This window comes from Balaenoptera borealis (genome assembly GCF_965194805.1).
Source record: "Balaenoptera borealis genome assembly, chromosome: 4".
Taxonomy (NCBI): domain Eukaryota; kingdom Metazoa; phylum Chordata; class Mammalia; order Artiodactyla; family Balaenopteridae; genus Balaenoptera; species Balaenoptera borealis.
In genome coordinates this window covers 19,708,526-19,732,548 of record NC_138861.1, presented here as the reverse complement: position 1 = coordinate 19,732,548, position 24,023 = coordinate 19,708,526, and the positions used below count along the sequence as shown (strand labels likewise).

The 24,023-nt window shown below is 36.7% G+C and overlaps 1 protein-coding gene across 1 annotated transcript; it reads left to right on the top strand.

The window, feature by feature from the left end:
* Positions 1-1,141: 1,141 nt before the first annotated feature.
* Positions 1,142-21,463, top strand: ADH1C (alcohol dehydrogenase 1C (class I), gamma polypeptide). The gene is made up of 9 exons (XM_082391802.1): positions 1,142-1,243; positions 4,140-4,241; positions 10,005-10,143; positions 11,881-11,968; positions 12,066-12,285; positions 14,542-14,802; positions 17,701-17,836; positions 18,796-18,934; positions 21,195-21,463. The coding sequence occupies exons 1-9, from the start codon at positions 1,226-1,228 to the stop codon at positions 21,217-21,219; spliced, it is 1,128 nt and encodes a 375-aa protein (XP_082247928.1). The 5' UTR covers positions 1,142-1,225; the 3' UTR covers positions 21,220-21,463.
* The last annotated feature ends 2,560 nt before the right edge of the window (positions 21,464-24,023 follow it).

The following is a 24,023-nucleotide window of genomic DNA, read 5'->3' as shown; positions in this document are numbered from 1 at the left end:
TATACATGTTGACAGACTAAATCTAATTAAGTAGTTGAATGCACTATGTCCTCCAAGTGCTGGTAAAAGACTTGAGATTTATTAAAAATCAAACTCTTTCTCATACTCACTGCACTGAACAAAGGACAATGGAAATGCACAGGAGTTTTCTTGACTAATTGCCAAAGTGATCATTATTTAGTTTCTAACTTAAATGTCTTCTCTCTACAAAGCCGCCTCTGAGTCCTTCAGTCAGAATGCCCTCCCTCTGATATAGAACATCACAGATGGTCTGACTTGGTTGCCTGTGTCTTTTTCCACCATAGATTGTGAGTTTACTTTTATGGATGATCATTGTAGCTAACACTTATTAAAGGCTGTCCTGTGTGTCAGGCACCCTAAGTGCTTTAAAAGGATTAACTCATTTGTCCATCAAACAACCTTTTCAGGTGGCACTACTATTCATCCTCATTTTACAGATAAGGAAACTAAGGCCAAGGACAGTTAAATAACAAGACCAAGTTCACACAGCTAGTAAGGACAGGGTCTGCTCAAATCCAAGGTCATGCTATAACCACCGCCTCATAATGCCTCCTGGCACGGGTAGAGGCCATCTCTTATCCATCATTGTCACCCCACGGTACCCAGCTGAGTGTCTGGAACAGGGAAGTTCCCAGCCAGTGCTAATTGGTATTGAGTGGAGCAGAAATGCCAGAAACAGTGAGCACCTTTGCTGTCACTGACTGGTGTCTGACTTCTCTGCTGTGAAGAGGAGGAAAGTGCTGAAGCAAACACATTCCTTAGGCTTGTAACTCTCTCCGTCCAAAGGTATTTGTGCTGCTTTCTTACTCCTCCTCCTTGCTAACTGTATTATGTGGATTAGAAGTTGGAGCTTAGTTCACACAAAGGGAAAACAGAACTCTGAACATCCTGTGTGGGACTGAGAGAGGAGAAATACGTAATCCAGGAAAAAGATATATCTAGGGAAATATTTAACCTGACGAAATCAATTTGTTATCTGAAATCAGCATATTGCAAACAGTCAGTGTTTGAGTGCCCTGTTCTTCCTGATTTGACTTGGTTAAAGATAAGCTTATGGGCGGGACTTAAAGATCGCGGATCACATGTGTAGAATTGGGCATTATCCAAGCAAACAATAATCTGTGCAATATATCTGTTGTACATACTTAAGCAGGGAAGAGTCTGTAAGAATTCACATCTCCTGGCCTGCAGAGAAAGCAGAAACATGAGTACAGCAGGAAAAGTAAGGCAATTTTTCTTTTACTTTTGGAATTATATTCTAATTAATATAATACACAAAGAGATACAGTATTTAATGAATAACTTAAAATTCATATAAAAATTAGAAATAATATATACTGAAATACAACATAGAATATATGCTTCAATATACAAGGTATATTAAACTACAACTGAGATGGGCAATACCTAAATATCTTTAACAAAATGTATAGCATTATACCTACTACAGTCTATATTTCATATATTAAATAAATGTGAAGTAGTACGTCCAATCATGAGTAATTTTCAAATCTAAAGTTAGAAATGAAATGTTTTTATCAAGAAGTTATCTTTATGTTAAGATACCATAATATGAATGTTATTCTTTATAATCATATTCTTTTTATGAATACAGTAAAGTTAAGTGTGACAAAACTTTTATTGATCTCAAAGCATTAGAACCATCAAGACTAAACAAACCAACATCAACATGCAAATTATGATTTAAAAGGGTCCTATTATGGCACAATTCAGGAAATTTCCATAGAAATCCTATAGAACAGTTGTACCCAACCCCTGGGCTGCTTAGAAACCTGGCCTCACAGCAGGAGGTGAAAGGCAGGCCAGCGAGTGAAGCTTCATCTGCTGCTCCCCATCGCTCGAATTACCCCCTAAACCATCCCCCTTCCCCCACCCCCCGGTCCGTGGAAAAATTTTCTTCCACGAAACCAGTCCCTGGTGCCAAAATGTTGGGGACCACTGCTATAGAACGACATCTTCTTCATGTAAAAGTCAATGTGATTTAAAAAAAACAAAGTTAATACTGATACAGTTTGAACCACTTATTAGCACTGGGAACAGAGATATTTGGTTCTAAGTCTTCCATAGATTCATGTTTATTTGTTCAATGTGCTTACAGTTGCAGAGAAATACATGTGGTTATTCAGTACAATCAATTCATGTTGTTTAACTTCTTCACGGCAAAAGCCTGTGTAACTGTTTCCAGTAGGTTTGCTGTGTTAAGAGTTGATTGCACAATATAATATCTTGCTATAATGACTCAACTGAAAGATTCTGAGGTTTCTACACACATTTTCTGTGTGTGTGACACACAGAAGGCCTATATCAATGAGATTGGTTGGAAATCGTATGGGTAACCAATTGTCAGTTTTCTTATTCTAACTTTATTTTCATCCATTACTGATTAGCATTTACAGTGGCATATTACATTTCAAATGAAGAATAGTAAAGAAAAAGAAAAATTAAATTTTCCAAAACTCAGCTTGAAAGAGTTCACAGAGATCAAAAGGGTAAACCAAATGTATTAATGATAATTATAAATTATAGGCAATCAATCCTCACTCCTCAGGTGCAACATCAATAAATTTTAGCTATATGATAACACTTCATTTATGTTTACCCTTCCTGCACTGTATGTTCTTCAAATGCTAAATGGCAACAATAATAATACCTACTTTCATAAGGTGGTTGTGAGAATTTAATAAATTCATATTAAATTTTTTCATACTGGAAAGCATTGAAAATAGTGCCTGGCACATAGAAATAATTTAATAAATATTAGTCACTGCTATTACTGTTGTTATTGCTATCTAACCTCTAATCTTTTGTTAATCTTTTACTACCATCAAGTAGTGAAAAGATAAAATGATGTTAATTCTTTGGACACCCAGCTTTGTGATTCTGGGAAAAGTGCTTAGTCAATTACTAACTCAGTTGAGCCTCAATCTTTTCATCTGTAAAATAAAACTAATAATTCAATAATACTGCCCTGTGAAGTTTAAAAGTCAAACATGTATCAATAACTCACCCAGCACAGCCACTTGTGCCTGCTACATCATTGGCACCCAATAATCAACACCTATCTACCTATCTATTAGTGTATTATTTCCAAGTACTCTTATATTTATTGTGGAACTGACCATGACAAACACTTTGCAAAGTAGAAGGATTTCGCATACAAATAATGAAAATAAATTATCAGATAAATTTCAATTGAATTTTTATCATATTTGCAATATGTTAATTCTCTCTAGAAAACACTGTCAACTACACAAGCTTTGCAAAAATGAACACAAGTCTTATACTACATTCCCAAGTACTAAAAATGTGTTCAACTTTTATTTGTAAGAACACCTGTAAGTAAGCTATGCTAGCTAGAAAGTCAAATACACAGTTGTCCCATTTTTAAATACATGCGTGTGTTGTGTGTGTGTAGCGTTTTAACCTCTACAATTTTGGGTTCAAGTGTAATTTGGAAGAAATCCCTATACACAAATTATATAACAAAACAGAGCTGCCAAAGCTAACTTTCAAATAAGCGATGCAAACAAATAGCACATAGAACAAGTGTAGAGAGAAAATCAAAGGAACAGGCAAATAGAGAGAGAGAAACCCTAGGCAGGGAGGCAAGTCCATAATTGGAATCATAAAGTCAGATCATTTTGGCTTAAGTGCAGAACTGAGCAAGGGAGAAATCAGTATAATGTGAACAGACGCTGAATCTGTCGGCAAAGTGATAGTGATTTAGAACTTCACATACGAGCCAATAGTTTTGGGTAAACAACCAATTTCAGGACCGCATTAGGAAATAGAAGCAATAAACAATCCTTAGAGAAAAAAAAAAACCCATGATGTTCTTTCTTCATAAAAGAATATATTCCATTTTATCTCAGTGTCTCACTATAGTTAATTCTGTTTCTCTTTCCTTGTGGTATTGCTTTACAAATTTTTATAAAGAGGTACTATTATTCTTTTTGCAAATCAAAGGTTTTCATTTCTGTGTAACAATGTTAGGTTCCAGACATGGGGCTAGATGTTGCACGTAAAAAGGTAAAAGACACAACCCCTGACTTCAAGGGTGGGGAAAAACTGTTATCATCTTTCTGTTCAATTTTCAGGTAATAAAATGCAAAGCAGCTGTGCTATGGGAGCTCAAAAAACCATTTTCCATTGAGGAGGTGGAGGTTGCACCCCCTAAGGCCAATGAAGTTCGTATTAAGGTAAAACTTTCTTCCATTTCTATTTAATCTTAGGTTTAAAAATTTCAGAGAGTAACAATGAAAATTACCAAAATCCATTAAGAGGCACTTTTCATGTGGTTATCCAGACAGTGGAATTACATTCATAGCCAAGGAAAGTTGTAAGTATAAATTGTTAAACTTTTTAAAAAGAGACCAAAGAGTTTTACTGAGCTCTGACCACCACAGCAACAGTCAGCTCTATCCACCACCAGAGCCTCCCATCAAGCCTCTTAGATAGCCTCAACCACCAGAGGGCAGACAGCAGAAGCAAGAAAAACTACATCCTGCAGCCTGTGGAAGAAAAACCACATTCACAGAAAGATACACAAGATGAAAAGGCAGAGGGCTATATACCAGATGAAGGAACAAGATAAAACCCCAGAAAAACAACTAAATGAAGTGAAGATAGGCAACCTTCCAGAAAAAGAATTCAGAATAATGATAGTGAAGATGATCCAGGACCTCGGAATAAGAATGGAGGCAAAGATCGAGAAGATGCAAGAAATGTTTAACAAAGACCTAGAAGAATTAAAGAACAAACAAACAAAGATGACCAATTCAATAACTGAAATGAAAACTACACTAGAAGGAATCAATAGTAGAATAACTGAGGCAGAAGAACGGATAAGTGACCTGGAAGACAGAATGGTGGAATTCACTGCTGCAGAACAGAATAAAGAAAAAAGAATGAAAAGAAATGAAGACAGCCTAAGAGACCTCTGGGACAACATTAAACGCAACAACATTCACATTAGAGGGGTCCCAGAAGGAGAAGAGAGAGAGAAAGGACCAGAGAAAATATTTGAAGAGACTGCAGTCGAAAACTTCCCTAACATGGGAAAGGAAATAGCCACCCAAGTCCAGGAAGCACAGAGAGTCCCATACAGGATAAACCCAAGGAGAAACACGCTGAGACACATAGTAATCAAATTGGCAAAAATTAAAGACAAAGAAAAATTATTGAAAGCAGCAAGGGAAAAACGACAAATAACATACAAGGGAACTCCCATAAGGTTAACAGCTGATTTCTCAGCAGAAACTCTACAACAGAAGGGACTGGCATGATATACTTAAAGTGATGAAAGGGAAGAACCTACAACCAAGATTACTCTACCCGGCAAGGATCTCATTTAGATTTGATGGAGAAATCAAAAGCTTTACAGACAAGCAAAAGCTAAGAGAACTCAGCACCACCAAACCAGCTCTACAACAAATGCTAAAGGAACTTCTCTAAGTGGGAAACACAAGAGAAGAAAAGGACCTACAAAAACAAACCCAAAACAATTAAGAAAATGGTCATAGGAACGTACATATCGATAATTACCTTAAACGTGAATGGATTAAATGCTCCAACCAAAAGACACAGGCTTGCTGAATGGATAAAAAAACAAGACCCATATATATGCTGTCTACAAGAGACCCACTTCAGACCTAGGGGCACATACAGACTGAAAGTGAGGGGATGGAAAAAGATATTCCATGCAAATGGAAATCAAAAGAAAGCTGGAGTAGCTATACTCATATCAGATAAAATAGACTTTAAAATAAAGAATGTTACAAGAGACAAGAAAGGACACAACATAATGATCAAGGGATCAATCCAAGCAGAAGATATAACAGTTATAAATATATATGCATCCAACATAGGAGCACCTCAATACATAAGGCAACTGCTAACAGCTATAAAAGAGGAAATCGACAGTACCACAATAATAGTGGGGGACTTTAACACCTCACTTACACCAATGGACAGATCCAAAATGAAAATAAATAAGGAAACCGAAGCTTTAAATGACACAATAGACCAGATAGATTTAATTGATATTTATAGGACATTCCATCCAAAAACAGCAGATTACACTTTCTTCTCAAGTGCGCATGGAACATTCTCTAGGATAGATCACATCTTGGGTCACAAATCAAGCCTCAGTAAATTTAAGAAAACTGAAATCATATCAAGCATCTTTTCTGACCACAATGCTATGAGATTAGAAATGAATTACAGGGAAAAAAAACGTAAAAAACACAAACACATGGAGGCTAAACAATACGTTACTAAATAACCAAGAGATCACTGAAGAAATCAAAGAGGAAATCAAAAAATACCTAGAGACAAATGAGAATGAAAAAACAACGATCCAAAACCTATGGGATGCAGCAAAAGCAGTTCTAAGAGGGAAGTCTATAGCTATACAAGCCTACCTAAAGAAACAAGAAAAATCTCAAGTAAACAATCTAACCTTACACCTAAAGGAATTAGAGAAAGAAGAACAAACAAAACCCGAAGTTAACAGAAGGAAAGAAATCATAAAGATCAGAGCAGAAATAAATGAAATAGAAACAAAGAAAACAATAGCAAAGATCAATAAAACTAAAAGCTGGTTCTTTGAGAAGATAAACAGAATTGATAAGCCATTAGCCAGATTCTGCAAGAAAAAGAGGGACAGGACTCAAATCAATAAAATTAGAAATGAAAAAGGAGAAGTTACAACAGACACCGCAGAAATACAAAGCATCCTAAGAAACTACTACAAGCAACTCTATGACAATAAAATGGACAACCTGGAAGAAATGGACAAATTCTTACAAAGGTATAACCTTCCAAGACTGAACCAGGAAGCAATAGAAAATATGAACAGACCAATCAGAGGTAATGAAATTGAAACTGTGATTAAAAATCTTCCAACAAACAAAAGTCCAGGACCAGATGGCTTCACAGGTGAATTCTATCAAACATTTAGAGAAGAGCTAACACCCATCATTCTCAACTCTTCCAAAAAATTGCAGAGGAAGGAACACTCCCAAACTCATTCTATGAGGCCACCATCACCCTGATACCAAAACCAGACAAAGATACTACAAAAAAAGAAAATTACAGACCAATACCACTGATGAATATAGATGCAAAAATCCTGAACAAAGTACTCGCAAACAGAATCCAACAACACATTAAAAGGATCATATACCACCATCAAGTGGGATATATCCCAGGGATGCAAGGATTCTTCAATATATGCAAATCAATCAATGTGATACACCATATTAACAAATTGAAGAATAAAAACCAGATGATCATCTCAATAGATGCAGAAAAAGCTTTTGACAAAATTCAACACCCATTTATGATCAAAACTTTCCAGAAAGTGGGCATACAGGGAACCTACCTCAACATAATAAAGGCCATATACGACAAACCCACAGCAAATATCATTCTCAATGGTGAAAAACTGAAAGCATTTCCTCTAAGATCACGAACAAGACAAGGATGTCCACTCTCACCACTATTATTCAACATAGTTTTGGAAGTCCTAGCCTCGGCAATCAGAGAAGAAAAAGAAATAAAAGGAATCCAAATCAGAAAAGAAGAAGTAAAGCTGTCACAGTTTGCAGATGACATGATACTATACATAGAGAATCCTAAAAATGCCACCAGAAAACTACTAGAGCTAATCAATGAATTTGGTAAAGTTGCAGATACAAAATTAATGCACAGAAATCTCTTGCATTCCTATACACTAATGATGAAAAATCTGAAAGAGAAATTATGGAAACACTCCCATTTACCATTGCAACAAAAAGAATAAAATACCTAGGAATAAACCTACCTAGGGAGACAAAACACCTGTATGCAGAAAACTATAAGACACTGATGAAAGAAATTAAAGATGATACCAACAGATGGAGAGATATACCATGTTCTTGGATTGGAAGAATCAATATTGTGAAAATGACTCTACTACCCAAAGCAATCTACAGATTCAATGCAATCCCTATCAAATTACCAATGGCATTTTTTACGGAACTAGAACAAATCATCTTAAAATTTGTATGGAGACACAAAAGACCCCGAATAGCCAAAGCAGTCTTGAGGGAAAAAAACGGAGCTGGAGGAATCAGACTCCCTGACTTCAGACTATACTACAAAGCTACAGTAATCAAGACAATATGGTACTGGCACAAAAACAGAAACATAGATCAATGGAACAAGATAGAAAGCCCAGAGATAAACCCACACACCTATGGTCAATTAATCTATGACAAAGGAGGCAAAGATATACAATGGAGAAAAGACAGTCTCTTCAGTAAGTGGTGCTGGGAAAACTGGACAGCTACATGTAAAAGAATGAAATTAGAATACTCCCTAACACCATACACAAAAATAAACTCAAAATGGATTCGAGACCTAAATGTAAGACCGGACACTATAAAACTCTTAGAGGAAAACATAGGAAGAACACTCTTTGACATAAATCACAGCAAGATATTTTTTGATCCACCTCCTAGAATAATGGAAATAAAAACAAAAATAAACAAATGGGACCTAATGAAACGTCAAAGCTTTTGCACAGCAAAGGAAACTATAAACAAGATGAAAAGGCAACCCTCAGAATGGGAGAAAAGATTTGCAAACGAATCAACGGACAAAGGATTAATCTCCAAAATATATGAACAGCTCATTCAGCTCAATATTAAAGAAACAAACAACCCAATCCAAAAATGGGCAGAAGACCTAAATAGACATTTCTCCCAAGAAGACATACAGATGGCCAAGAAGCACATGAAAAGATGCTCAACATCACTAATTATTAGAGAAATGCAAATCAAAACTACAATGAGGTATCACCTCACACCAGTTAGAATGGGCATCATCAGAAAATCTACAAACAACAAATGCTGGAGAGAGTGTGGAGAAAAGGGAACCCTCTTGCACTGTTGGTGGGAATGTAAATTGATACAGCCACTATGGAGAACAATATGGAGGGTCCTTAGAAAACTAAAAATAGAATTACCATATGATCCAGCAATCCCACTACTGGGCATATACACAGAGAAAACTGTAATTCAAAAAGACACATGCACCCCAATGTTCATTGCAGCACTATTTACAATAGCCAGGTCATGGAAGCAACCTAAATGCCCATCAACAGACGAATGGATAAAGAAGTTGTGGTACATATATACAATGGAATATTACTCAGCCATAAAAAGGAACGAAATTGAGTCATTTGTTGAGAAGTGGATGGATCTAGAGACTGTCATACAGAGTGAAGTAAGTCAGAAAGAGAAAAACAAATATCGTATATTAACGTATGTATGTGGAACCTAGAAAAATGGAACAGATGAACCGGTTTGCAGGGCAGAAGTTGAGACACAGATGTAGAGAACAAACGTATGGACACCAAGGGGGGAAAACCGCAGTGGGGTGGGGATGGTGGTGTGCTGAATTGGGCGATTAGGATTGACATGTATACACTGATGTGTATAAAATTGACTGATTAAAAAAAAAAAGAGACCAAAGAGTATATACAGTATAAATCTAGTAAAATAAAAAAGAATTTATGTGTTAATACAGAAAAATAAGTGCAAAGGAATATATATCCAGATTTTAAATCAATTAGCATTAGATGGTAGCATTTAAGTAACTATTTTCTTGGTGCTAATCTGCATTTCCTACTTCTATACAAACAATGGCCTCCTTGTATATTATATGACTTAAATATTTCAGAAACAATTATTTCACCAATTATTCCAAATTGTTTAATGCATGAAAGGAAAGTAGAGGAGGGTTTTAGGCTGAATAATCTTGGGTATAAATTGAATCTGTATTTGGGAAGAGTAGGAATTATCAGTAAAACCCGTGAAAACTCTTTAGCGCAAATTCAGGAAACTGGGTATGTTAAGTCCATCTGAGTGAGGGTCATAATCTTTTCTGAATGTAATCATCCTCCCTTTACCCTGTAGATGGTGGCCACAGGAGTCTGTCGCTCAGATGACCATGCGATTAATGGATCTTTGTTCACACCTCTTCCTGCGATCATAGGCCATGAGGCAGCTGGCATTGTGGAGAGCATTGGAGAAGGGGTGACTACAGTAAAACCAGGTACAGAATTCACAGTTGGGGAATGTGCTTTGGTTCAGGACTCCAAGACGATCCAGCCTGGATGATGACACTGAAGTAATAAGAGATGAAAGCACTTGCTCAAGGCTGAGCTAGGACTTGACTGGAGGTCTCTTCCTTTCCTCCCTCCCTGCCTGTCTCAGGCATGTATGCATCCATGCACTCCTGTATTCTCTCCTTCAGCAAGTATTTCTTGAGGACCTACTAGATGTCAGCCACCATGTTAGATCCTGGGAATACATGAGGATCAAAAAAGACCCAGTGCCTGCCAGGGTGGAGTTCATAATGAATTAATTCCCATTTTAGTGTTGCTAAGCAGTGTCTTCTATCAGGTCCAAAGAAAACTACAAATGAGACAAGGGAAAAAACATGTCTGTGTCCTGAGCCTCTAGATCAGTGTATGGAACCTGTTCTGTGCTGACTTCACACAATGGGGATTGTGAGGCCATGACTGAATCAACATGATCTCTTCTCAGGTGGGAAGTGGAGCCCATTCACTGATTTCCCCTTCCAATATGGCCTTCTTTCCTGAACACGGAATGAACAAAACAGACTAGTTGGCAGGAAATGAAAGAGAACTAGCAGAAGGCATCCTGCCATAAACAATATCTGTTTTATTACCTTTAACCATGATTAAATGTGACTGGTTACCAAGTACTATTTTTCTTTAATATTTATTTTATCCTAATATTATTGTGTATTAATACAGATAAATATTTTTAGAGGTAAACTGTGAATAAACAGAAAATTTCCATGCTATCATCTCATATAAAGTTTATCTATTAAATGTTATCTTTCTGAGTCTTTTGGATAAGTAGTATAGATGATTAAAAATAAATATTTTTAATTCTAAAAAATCACTTTAGCCAGTAGATATGACCTCCCTGCTTACCAAATACTTAATTGACCTGTGAACAGAAAATAATAAAATAAGTTGTCTGGTTTGAGTTTCAGCTCTCAGTATTTCCTTTAGTTAGAAATCTATTAATAATAAATGACACCCCTACTTTTCACCCCTGCTCCCTCCACCATAGCAGTAAAAATGAACTATCCACAAATTATCAGCTACAAACATTGGAAAGTCAGTTCTTATCCTAAAAGAAAGTGTCTAACTTATTATTGAGGGTTGAGGTTTTCAAAGGCATTTCTTAAGTTCTTATGTGTCCTATTTTTGTATGTTTTCCTTAAAAAGGATTTTTTTTTTAAAAAAAAGGACTCATTTCATAGTAGAGATAAGCATAATCACTTTGAAAAGCCAAGAAATAGTTGTTGAGATTCTCACTGTTATTGTACCCCAAACTATTACAAAATACTGGATCATCTAGTGGAACTATGGCAGCCTGCTCACAACTTAAATTTATATTTACACTTACAGTGAGAATATTTGTTTTAATTATAAGGATTAAATGAGATGATACATATAAAATCCTCAAGAGAAAGGGCACACAATAAAAGATAACTATCAACACAGTGGAACCACTTCTAAAACTCCATGTTGTTTTCCACATTTGCATTTTCTTTGGGCATCTTCAGGCATACGTAAACCCAAACTGGTAACGATGCTGGCAGGCAATGACCAAGACATAGTGCTGACTGGACCCTATTCTTGGAGACTTTTCAAAGTCAAGTGCCTCTAATACATATATGTAAGCTTTAAGCTCTAGCTCTATTAATTCCTGGGTAGAAATTTAAGAAGAATTTGTTTTACCCCTTCCCCAGGTGATAAAGTCATCCCACTCTTTGTTCCCCAGTGTGGAAAGTGCAGTCTTTGTAAACACCCGGAAGGCAATTTCTGCCTGAAAAACACGTAAGTTTCTGATACTCTCCTTATGCAGCCAAGGAATTTGCACATCAGTTATACTCCTGTCTCATACCCTCATGTACCTGTGTGTTGCACTGACCAGTGTGACCAAGCCTCGGGGGACCCTTATGGATGGTACCAGCAGGTTCACCTGCAGAGGGAAGCCCATCTACCACTTCATCGGCACCAGCACCTTCACCCAGTACACAGTGGTGGATGAGATGTCAGTGGCCAAGATTGATGCAGACTCACCGCTGGAGAAAGTCTGTCTCATTGGCTGTGGATTTTCTACTGGTTATGGGTCTGCAGTCAAAGTTGCCAAGGTAGGAATTACAATGGGTGATAAAATCAGCTACACTCAGACTGTCAGGAGCTAAAAGGAGAGCAGTTTCTCACAGGAATCAGAGATCATTCTACACAGATTTACTGGTAGCTTCTCCCCCCACCACCATAATAACATTGACATGCTCCATAGAATTGAGGGTGTTGATTATAAGTAGAAAATGCCCTCAGAAGGAATTGAGAGCACATCCTAGAAAATTTATGTTAATCACAAATGAAAAGCTGTTGATAATTAACTAAGAGAAAGTAAAGATGTTTTCAATAATTATTCTTCTGAATGTGTTTTTTTATGGGATTACTAAATTTTAGAGCTGAGAGCTCATTTTGTCATTCATTTTGTAGTTAGCACCAACATGAGCCATACACAGCAGTTTCCACTAAGTTCTGAGTCAGGAAAAGTAAATGAAATGAAGGGGTTGCCTTTGAGGAGTATCTAGTCCATGGATCTTCTACTCCCAGAATTAGGATCAACAGTAGATTTCAAAGCCTTACCTGATATCCCAATATACTTCCAAACTGAGGGTCGCCAACATACCCACTCTGTGGATCTCTATGAGGAAAGCAATGAAGCTTCAATGATGCATGAAGCATTTTTTCCATTGCTATACCTCCACCCCTGCCACGAATACACACACACACACACTTCAGAAGTGGTAGATTTTAAGGTGAAATTCTTTAAAGGCTCCTCTTCCCAAAAGGTTGGAAATCTAGTAGTATCCTTTCATTTTATGAAACTGAGGTCCAGAGACATAAAGCTATTTGCCCAAAATCTCACGACTGGTTAATATGACAGCTGTGACTAGCCTCTTTCTCAAAACTCCTGCTGAATCATAAACCATAATACATAATTACCAGCACTTTTAAATCACAATCACAAGCCTCATGTTTTTCTAAGGTAAAAAAGTGGTGTTGTACCCCACAGAAAGTTTACTTGGGACAGGAGGAACATTTCACCCACACTGAAGGCTAACTATAGCAGACTAGGTTTATTAAACAATTCCTTAGGCAAGTTAAACAATTGAGAGCACATGTTTTCCAAATTTCTGTGACCCTAGCACTAAGTCCCCTGTGCAACTGCATCATCTGAGCAGGTGGTCCAACTGAACCTACACACAGAGCAGAAGCCAAGGGCACTTGTGATGATGAATTTCATCCATTATTAAAATATAGACTAGCTTTTCATTGCATTATTCTTCATTAGTGTATTTTAAAAAGCAGACATAAAGACCCACTCAGAGCACACTGTTCCCAAGCAGTATTATCTTAAAATTACCTGTTAAATTTCCCCTGTTGTTAAGTTTGCTTTAAGCTGAGGATAACTCTTCTATGATTCACAGCTAATTTCTGCTCTCATTATACTGGTCATGACTACTGAAAGTTAATGAACCAAGGAGTTAATTATTGAGGGTTCAATTGGATTATTTTTTTTCAGTCTCCTCTCTTCTACTTATTATTTAATTTCCCCAAAATTGTGTTTGTGTATGTGTGATGGACTGAAGCTGGCTGTCAATAGATTCTCTTTAAGAGGGGGTCACTAGCATTTAGAGCTCAAAGATCATCCAGTCCACTGGCTCCCAGCTTGGGTTTCCCATTGGAGTCACCTGGAGACTTGGTCTTACCTGCAGAGAGTCTGATTTAATTGCTTATGGGGGCGTCCTTGGTGGCGCAGTGGTTGAGAATCTGCCTGCCAATGCAGGGGACACGGGTTCGAGCCCTGGTCCGGGAAGATCCCACATGCCGCGGAGCAACTAGGCCCGTGGGCCACAACTACTGAGCCTGTGCGTCTGGAGCCTGTGCTCCCAACAAGAGAGGCCGCAATAGTGAGAGGCCCATGCACCGCGAAGAAGAGTGGCCCCCGCTTGCCGCAACTAGAGAAAGCCCTCGCACAGAAACGAAGACCCAGCACAGCCAAAAATAAATAAATAAATAAATAAATAAAAATAAATTTAAAAAATAAATAACTAAATAAATAAATTGCTTATGGGCTGTGACCTGGGTGTTCAGATTTTTTTCAAAGCTCCCCAGGTGAGTCTAATGTCCAGCAAAATTTGAGAACCACTGATCTAATTCAACCCCTTCATTTTAAACATGAAGCAGCTGAAGCCAAAAGAAGTTTTGACAACAGATGGACATAGTTTGAGTAGCTCCTGACAAGGGAAAAGCATGGCACTTTATACAATTTAGGCTCTTTCTAACAATCATTACTTAATCTGTTTTTGCATTTTCTGAAAACACAGGTCACCCAGGGCTCCACCTGTGCCGTGTTTGGCCTCGGAGGAGTTGGCCTGTCTGTTATCATGGGCTGTAAAGCAGCTGGAGCAGCCAGGATCATTGCAGTGGACATCAACAAAGACAAATTTGTAAAGGCCAAAGAGGTGGGTGCCACTGAGTGCATCAACCCTCGGGACTATGAGAAACCCATCGAGGAGGTGCTGAAGGAAATGAGTGGTGGAGGTGTGGATTTTTCATTTGAAGTCGTTGGTCGTTTTGACACCATGGTATGTACCCTGAAATGCCTTGAGATATCAGCTTCTGTATTCTAGAGTCTACTTTTATGCAGCAGAATATAAACATTATATATAAAGAATATTTTTAAAATTATGGCTATTTTCCATCTCCTATTTGTTACCTGGATTGCTTAATTATTATTATGAGGAATCTCATTCCATCAGTTAAGTATAACTGTCACAAGTATTATTTCCTTTTTAGAGACAGAAGAGGGTTTTTTTTACTGAGCCATCATAAATTTAATTTTTAGTTCAAAAAAAATTCAAACTCAAGTCAATATAAAGAATATAAATTCTGTTTTCAAGTTGGCAAGTTTGACTTTTCCCCCACATTCTTAACAAAAAATGGTTTGACAATTTTTATAGGTTTTAATGGATATCATATTTTGGCCAAAAGAAAAAATGAGCAACTTTAGGCTCCGTATCATTTTATTAACAGAAAATATGCCCTGTTTTACCACAGCAGGCAGCACAGTGCCTGGTACATAATATGCATCCAAATCTGTGTGTTGAACTGAATACTTTAAAAAGTCAACAGGTTTTTCCACCAAAAAAATTTAAGTGATACGTATCTCATAGTGTTGTTTCTGGATTAAGTGAGATAAACATGTAAAATACTTAGCACGTGCCACCTGTCAGTAGCAAGCTCTTAATAAACGTCAGCTGGTGTCGTCAACATACAGTACTGTTTGCAATCTTGCAGCACTTACATCATCTTTAAAATATACATGATATTACTTTCAAATAATTACAATTATCAATTGCAACAGAGAACACATCCCTAGCTACATTTCACCTAACCAGAATTCTCTAGAATCCTAATGAAAAAACCCCCAGAGACCAACAAAAAAAAAAAGCCCACTTTTAAGGTTCTCCAGTAAGTCCCAGCAGTGTTGGTAGTAGGAAGCAGCACCTAAAAAGTAAAGCTCTTTGCAGCCTTGACCTGGGACAATATGCCATAGATGACTGAAGTTCCAATACAATCCAACTTCTTCCAAGGCTCTAGCCTTTCTCCTTATGCCATTTTTCTATGGGTTTCCCTCCATTTTCTCTTGTGGAATTGGACTGTTTTAAATATCTGATAGCCACATGTTCTAAAGTTCTCTGGTCTTCCAAATGTCATACTCCAAAATCAAAGGACTGATTATTATATATTTTGGGGGGGGATCCTAAACAACTTTCTTACTGCAAACCTGCTTAAAAACCTGACTGGAGGGGAAAGACTTTCTTTTCAAGTTCCAGAGTAATAGGTGTAGTTTAAAGTAAATTCACACCGGAGTTAAAAGCACATTTAAAACATGCCCATTCTAGGCCAACAACTATATGGAAAGGTGCTCAGCATCATTAATCACCAGGGAAATGCAAATCAGAACCACAAAGAGATATTACCTCATACTTGTTAGAGTGGCTATTATCAAAAGACAAGCAATAACAAGTGTTGGAGATGGTGTGGAGAAAAGGGAATTTTGTGCACTGTTGGTGGGAATGTAAAACTGGTACAGCCATTATGAAAAGCAGTATAAAGGTTCCTCCAAAAATTTAAGATAGAACTACCATATGATCCAGCAATCCCACTTCTGGGTATATATCCAAAGAATATAGAAATCACTATCTGCATCCCCATGTTCATTGCAGTATTATTGATAATAGCCAAGATATGGAAACAACCTAAATGTCCACTGATGGATGAATGGATAAAGAAATTGTGATGTATATATAATATATATAATATTAATTCATATGAATGAGTATTACTCAGCCATAAAAAAGAAGTCCTGCCATTTGCAACAACATGGAATAACCTGCAGGACATTATGCAAAGTGAAATAAGGAAGACACAGAAAGACAAATATTATATGACCTCTCTTATATGTGGAAACTAAAAAAATCAAATTCTTAGAACCACTGACAACAGATGGACATAGATGGACATGATGGACATGATGGACAGATGGACATGTTCTACTGAGTAGAACAGTGGTTGCCAGGGTCTGGAGGAGTGGGGGAGGAATGATGGGTAGATGTCAAAGAGTACAAACTTTTAGTTATGAGTAAGTTCTGGAAACTTCCATGTACAGCATGGTTATTATAGTTAATACTACTGTATTGTATACTTCAAATTTGCTAAGAGAGTAGATCTCAGATGTTCTCACTACAAAAAAAGGTAGTAGCTATGTGAGGTGATGAATGTGAATTAACTTGATTGTGGTAATCATTTCACATGGCATATGTATATTAAATAATCACATTGTTCACCCTAAAAAATCACGTTGTACAACCTAAAAATAAACAATTTTCATTTGTCATTCATACTACAACAAAACTGGAAAAAAAATAAAGTACACAAATTAGGAAAAAAGTGTCCACTAGAAATGGGTGGTAGAAATGGGGATCCATTAAAAAGGGAGACTGTGAAGTGGGAAAGAGAGAAATGTTGATGATGTAATTGACCCTGTATCTGGTTCACCATCAAAATACCTGGTTCAAAGTACTGAGTTCAAAATATCTACTTAATAAGTAAATGAAGAATGAGTTAACTAACTCAGATTGCCCAGGGGTCATGTGATGATAAACATTACCTTTATTTGAGGAATCAGATTATATATATGTAATGATATTTACCTCTTTATTATTTTCTAAAGAAGACTTAAGTACATACAAACATACAAATTCATTCATCTATTGTCTCATTCAAAAATATTTTCTGGGCATTTTCCAAAGCCACACCTAGTGGCTTTAGGAAATAATGGGGAATGAAGAAAAAGGCATAATCTCTTCCGGCCACACACTCACAATTTAGCTAGATCCATATTACATGATACTGTGTATCATAAGTTGGGACTACCAGAAAATCCACTTTAATGATGCTACATATTAATTTTATTCCAGATGGCTGCCTTGTTGTGCTGTCAAGAAGCATATGGTGTAAGCGTCATTGTAGGAATACCTCCTAGTGCCCAAAATCTCTCTGTGAACCCCATGTTGCTGTTGACTGGACGTACCTGGAAAGGAGCTATTTTTGGTGGTACGTAGTTAGGCTTGAGGGCCAAATTCTTACTAACGTCAGGATTTCTTCCTTTTTACAAGTGACAAGGCCAGGTTTTAAAATGCAATGTAGGGACTTCCCTGGTGGTGCAGTGGTTAATAATCCACCTGCCAATGCAGGGGACATGGGTTTGATCCCTGGTCCGGGAAGATCCCACATGCCGCGGAGCAACTAAGCCCAGGCACCGCAACTACTGAGCCTGTGCTCTAGAGCCTGCGAGCCACAACTGAGCCCACATGCCACAACTACCGAAGCCTGGGCGCCTAGAGCCCATGCTCTGCAACAAGAGAAGCCACCACAATGAGAAGCTCGCGCACCGCAACGAAGAGTAGCCCCCACTCGCTGCAACTAGAGAAAGCCCGCGCGCAGCAACAAAGACCCAACACAGCCAAAATTAATTAATTTTAAAAAATAAAATGCAATGTAGTTTAAAAATAAACTAAAATTCCTTTGTATCTATAGGTTCCAAATCAACTAGATGTGGAACTAATGCACACAGAAAGTCCCAAGATAGACTTTAATGAGTCCCCATAAACTAACAAGGATCTTTCAGCATCATCTCTTTTGATACTTGTGACTGCACAATGCACTGAAATACCTAGGAGGATCCAGGAAATCCATAGCGATAATTTATGTCTGCACTCACTGCCCAAATTTAGACAGTTGTTAAATTTTCTTCTTCACTTTGAGAATAACCATCTGTACTACGAGTTCTCTATGAGAGAAATAGTAACCAAGGACTCTAGTTTGTTTGGGGAGATTGTTTTAAAAAGTCAAACCACTCCAAAAGGATATTGAAACACACCATCTCTCTTAACCTCAGTAATAGTAGTCTGTGGACGTTTTATAAACTTTCATTTAAATTCTATGTGGAAAGTCTCCTCTCCAATTCTCCTCATATCTGGCTGAATCTAACATTGATGTCACTTCCTTTTCAGGCTTTAAAAGTAAAGATTCTGTCCCCAAACTTGTGGCTGATTTTATGGCTAAGAAGTTTCCACTGGATCCATTAATAACCCATGTTTTACCCTTTGAAAAAATAAATGAAGGATTTGACCTGCTTCGCTCAGGAAAGAGGTAGACTTTAAGTTTCTTTTTATGGTGCGGTTTGACTAACAGAGAAAAAAAGGTAGAAGGATGAGAGAAAGACAAGGATGCAGTACCTTGGTTTTCCATTCCCAGTTCAATCTTTGCATGTAGAACACTTAAGATCACGTTGTGAGAAGTTAAATGCTTTGCATTGCCTGTTTTGTTGAACCCAAATTATGTTGGTCACAGCAAATCTGAATGATCAGAGCCCTCTGCCTTCTTTACAAGAGAACTCTCACCTTTGCAAGGAAAAAGAATGAGACACACAGTCATATTATAACATGGAGTTACTGCAGTCCCTGCCTGGCCACCTAAAACTATTGACTATTTGACTATTAATAGCTATAAATTTAAATTACATTCAAGACATCCCAAAAACTCATTATGGGAGCTGGTGGAGGTATATAGGCATTATTTTCTATACAGATATTACTTTCTTCATTAAAATGTTATTATTGTTATTCCTTTTTTCCATTTACAAAGAATTTTTCACATATAAAAATTATTGCAAAGAGGAAGGGTACATAATGCTATTTTAAATCTTTAAATCTTACATGTTCTTCAAAGCTTAGGAAAACAAGCCAGTTCCATTTTCTACCTCTAACGTTTAACTTTTACAACCACCTAAAAAGAAGAATTTTATCATTTGCATTTATATATGGGGCACAATTAATAATAGGCAGTTTTACCTAACTCTCCCCTTCTTGTTCCATAGTCCCTGCTTTTTTCTGCAACTTCACACTTCTTCTCATGAGGTTTTCAATTTTAAGCAATATTTGTTTAGCACCCATACGCATAACACATACTAGGCACTTAGTCTGATAAATATTATTGAGGAAGAAAAGAAACTAGCATCCAAACAGTACCAGATTACATCCTTTCTAGAAAGCAGTTTGGTCATTTGTATCAGAAACCTTAAAAAACAAAACAAAAAAATAAAACTTAGATCCCATGTCCCAGCAATGCCATTTCTGAGAATATATTCTACAGAAATTATGAGATATGCAAATGTACATATGTTTAAGCATGTTCATCTATTATCTATAATATCAAAAATTGGAAACATCCCAAAAGTTTAACATTAAGGGGATAGTTAAATAAATTCCAAACATGTACTAGAAATCAATGAAGCCATTTAAAAATGATTTCATTAAATTGGGAAATTCTCCTGATGTAATTTTAGGCTATAGAGTAGAGAAAACAAACTTATATATACAATAGGGTTCCAAGTTTTCAATAAGAGCAATAAAAACTTGCATATGTTTAGAAAAAGTTGATCAAAATTCAAGAAAATATTAACACTGATTATTTCTGGGCTGTGGGATTACAGGTTATCTTTACTTTCTTCTTTATACTGTCCTTTACTTTCTAATTATCTACATACATTTTTCATATATATTATATATATACACACACACGTATACATATATATAATTTTTTTAAAATACAAAGACCACCTTTTTCTAAAGTATTTACCCATCAGAAGATGGTTTCTGGAAAGGACATTAGTTCCAGTAAAATGTAACATTTCTGATGTTTCCAAGAATAAAGTCTCACCCAGTACAAATCAATTCTTTTTTTTTCTACTTCTAAGTCTCCTTAAACATTTCTTTATCAAAGCTCTATTAAACTTTCAACATGCTCTTAACTTTATTACATTATCAGCACCTTTAGGCACATTACCTATCATCTTGTAATTTGTGCAACTTTGTGTTTGGATTTAAATCCCAGGATCCCACACTAGATGTGTGATCTAAAGAAAGTTACAAGTCTCTCCAAGTCTCAGTATCTACAATCTCTAAAATGGAAATAATATTAGAAACTGCCTCCTAGCATTGTTGTTTAAGTAAAGGTTTAAATGATAAAATACATGAAAAGCATCTACATAGTATGTGACAAATAGCATGAACTTATTACATATCATTACACATTGTTATTTTGTATTCCTTATTATACAAGGCATGTGGGATCTCAAAAATTATATTTTGAAAATCTAATACTTAATGAAGCCTAAATCGCAGTCATATTCAGGATATAATAGAGCTTCAGGTTGGAGAAAACACAACAGGAAAAGAGGAGATGACGTTTTACTTGACTTGACTTGAGTGCATTATGGATGGGAATGAAATAGCAGGAAACAAAGATAGCTTTTCAAAGAGACAAATCGAGTGCTCCTTGTACTCTCACATGGAAGAATGTATATTATCTAAACATTAAAACAATTAGTATCTTTTATTTTCTGTTTCAGTGTCCGTACCGTCCTGACATTTTGAGACTATACACATGCCTTCACTTGTAGCAGTCTCCCGGCTCCTCCATCATCTGAAACATCAGCCAAACATCATCAATAATTCTATTCTTCAGAGATACTACCAATAAATTATACATGGGGGCTTTCCAAAAGAAATAAAATTAATGTGAAATCATTTTTTAAGCAAATGCTTAAAATTCAAGTGAGAGCTAGATGAACCATCACATGGGTAATTGAGTCCAATAAACCCTCCTTCTTAATCATTCCACTCATGTTGAATCATGTCATCTTTCCCACTGAGGAAAGGTATTTCTTTTGACCTTTTGCACTTTTTGTATCTTTGCCACCCTTAGTCTTTGAAGCCTTAGTCATTGAGAAAGTCCTCATGATACTTATTCCCCAACATACATGTGATGGACTATTGTGCTCCAAGTCTTCTACCTGTACTTCTACTGTCTGTATTTTCCTTTTTATGAAATGTAGCAAAACCCTACAGTAAAAACATGTAGCCTGCGAAAGGATACACTCAGATTTATAAGTGGAGAAGGTCCAGAACTTCTAAATGCAGGGAATTTCTTAGGGAAATGTCACATATTTTCAAGGTGAAGGGAAGTGTTTTATACTACAGTTTCATACTACATGTGATAAATGTGAGGTTTGAATAGTAAATCTGAAAATTGAACTGCTCTTGGAACCATATTCCAAAAGTCTATAATTTTTACTCAAGAAAGTACTTTATTGGTTAAATGATCTTCATTATTACAACTGACTGAAAATAAGTCCTAAGGTAATTAAAAATAATACGGTGGCTTGAAGTCTAGGGATGGGAATAAAGCAGTTGTGGAAACAGCGTGTAAAAAGGGTAACTAAGAAATGGCACAAACATCCAAAGCAATAGATTTTCTAAGTAGATGTATATATACATAGAGATGTACATTTTTGCAAAAATCTTTTCAAACTAGAACTTTTCTATTAACTACCATGTCTTAAGTTTATAATCCTGGAATTAATTCTTTGAACATGTGAAAGTCTATGGTCCCCATTTGTTAGTGCTTTCTCAGGGGAAGATTTGCACTTTCAGCTTCATCTCTAAATGTGTAATGAAAAGCTTATTCCTTTAAGGAGTTTTAGCTATCTTTAAAAGTGTGATTTGTTTCCACGTCTACAATTTGTTTGACATTGTGGAAAGGACTCTAGACTTAGAGCAAGTGATCTACCACTTATTTGTGACCTTCAGTAAATTACTCAACCTCTCTAAACCCATTTTATCCTTTGTTTTAAAAAATTACTCTACCAACCCATTACAGCTTCATGAAGATTAGATGGAATGATGCTAGTAAAAAGGCTTTGTCAACTATGAAGTGCCACGTAAATGTAGGGAACAGTTTAATTCTTTTGTCAAAGATACTGAAGGAGATATTGAGGGTTAGGGGAGCTTTCAGAATGTCCCTAAGTTTTCAGAATGTCCTAACATCATGGAACACTATGTTCCCATGTTACTGGGTAATCTAATGTTTTTATATTGGTGCTGATAATGTGAGATTCAGAGGAAAAAAAGATGGTTCTAAATGCCCATGTCACAATAGTGGGCATAAAATCCTACTGGTTGCACAGAGGCCTGCATCCAGCTCCAACCCTCCTTCCTCCCAGGTTGTGGGGAGCAGGCGGAGAGCAGGATTTGCTGGCATGTCAGTTTTCTCATGGAGGGGCACAGTGCTCCATGAGGTGTATGCGGGGAGGTTGGGGGGTGCCTTTTGCACTCAGAACTTCCTCTCTATTTACTTTGACACTGGTGGGGAAGGAGGCATGTTGAAATCAAAGCAGAAAAATGGAACCACAGAGTGGCTGGTATCCTGACAGACCTATAACGGTACACATGGTCAGTGTGTCCTGCTGGCCTCCAGCAATAATTTTGACTCTACAATCAAGAATTTCCATATTTGTTGGTCTCCTTTAAAAAGTGTAACTATAAATGCACATAGCTTGCACTCACTTTTAGCCAGCTGCAAAAAAACTTAGTCAAAATGAAGAAAATTTTCAAAATTTGAAGAGAAAGAATTTCATGTTGATGGTTTAACTAATAGCTCTGATACAGTGACTTAGCTCCTCCAGAAATAGTAAATAAACAAAAAGGAGTCATATAATCAAAGTCTGATTTAACCCTTTGCTACGTTACAAATGACACAAGCTACTCTAGGATTAGAAAAAAAGTCATTTTGACAGAAGCATTAAAAAATTACTCAGAAGTTGAAGTAGAGTAAGAGCAAGTATGTATTTAATAATTACATTCTTAGACACCTGACAACTTAATTCTGTTAGCAAATGATTATTGCACAAATAACCTCTATTAAGTATTCTCCAAAAATGTGAAACTGACCATTTTTTTGAAGTATATCAAATTATATTTATCTGTCAAATACCCAGCAAACATTCAGGAAATGGACCATTGCATAGGAAGAGAAACCAAAATTAGTGTGGCAAGAATAAAACTAGAGTGGGAGCACTAGAGGCCAAACACCATTTTGATGAAATTTTTGTCATATATGTCTACCTGGTTTGCTCATTTCATTCACTTGGGATCCAAGGGCCAGAAGATCATCTTGCACAGCCCTACCACAGTCATCAAAAGAACCCAGAGGTTGCTGAATAACTTGTAGACAAAACTAACTCATGAGCAAAGATAACTAGACAGAGTAAAGCATCTGGTTTCCTTTTCCAGTCTTGCTCTTTGAGGTATTTGCCATGTCAAAAAATAACTCGGTAGATTTATTAGGAACAAAAGCAAGTCAGAAATCATCAGACAATTCTTATCTAAAAATGATGTTT

Excerpts from the sequence above, each read along its gene's own strand:
- ADH1C (XM_082391802.1), top strand. Across the intron at positions 17,837-18,795 it reads GAAAGGAGCTATTTTTGGTG|GCTTTAAAAGTAAAGATTCT; the intron begins GTACGTAGTTAG and ends CTTCCTTTTCAG. Across the intron at positions 18,935-21,194 it reads CTGCTTCGCTCAGGAAAGAG|TGTCCGTACCGTCCTGACAT; the intron begins GTAGACTTTAAG and ends TTTCTGTTTCAG.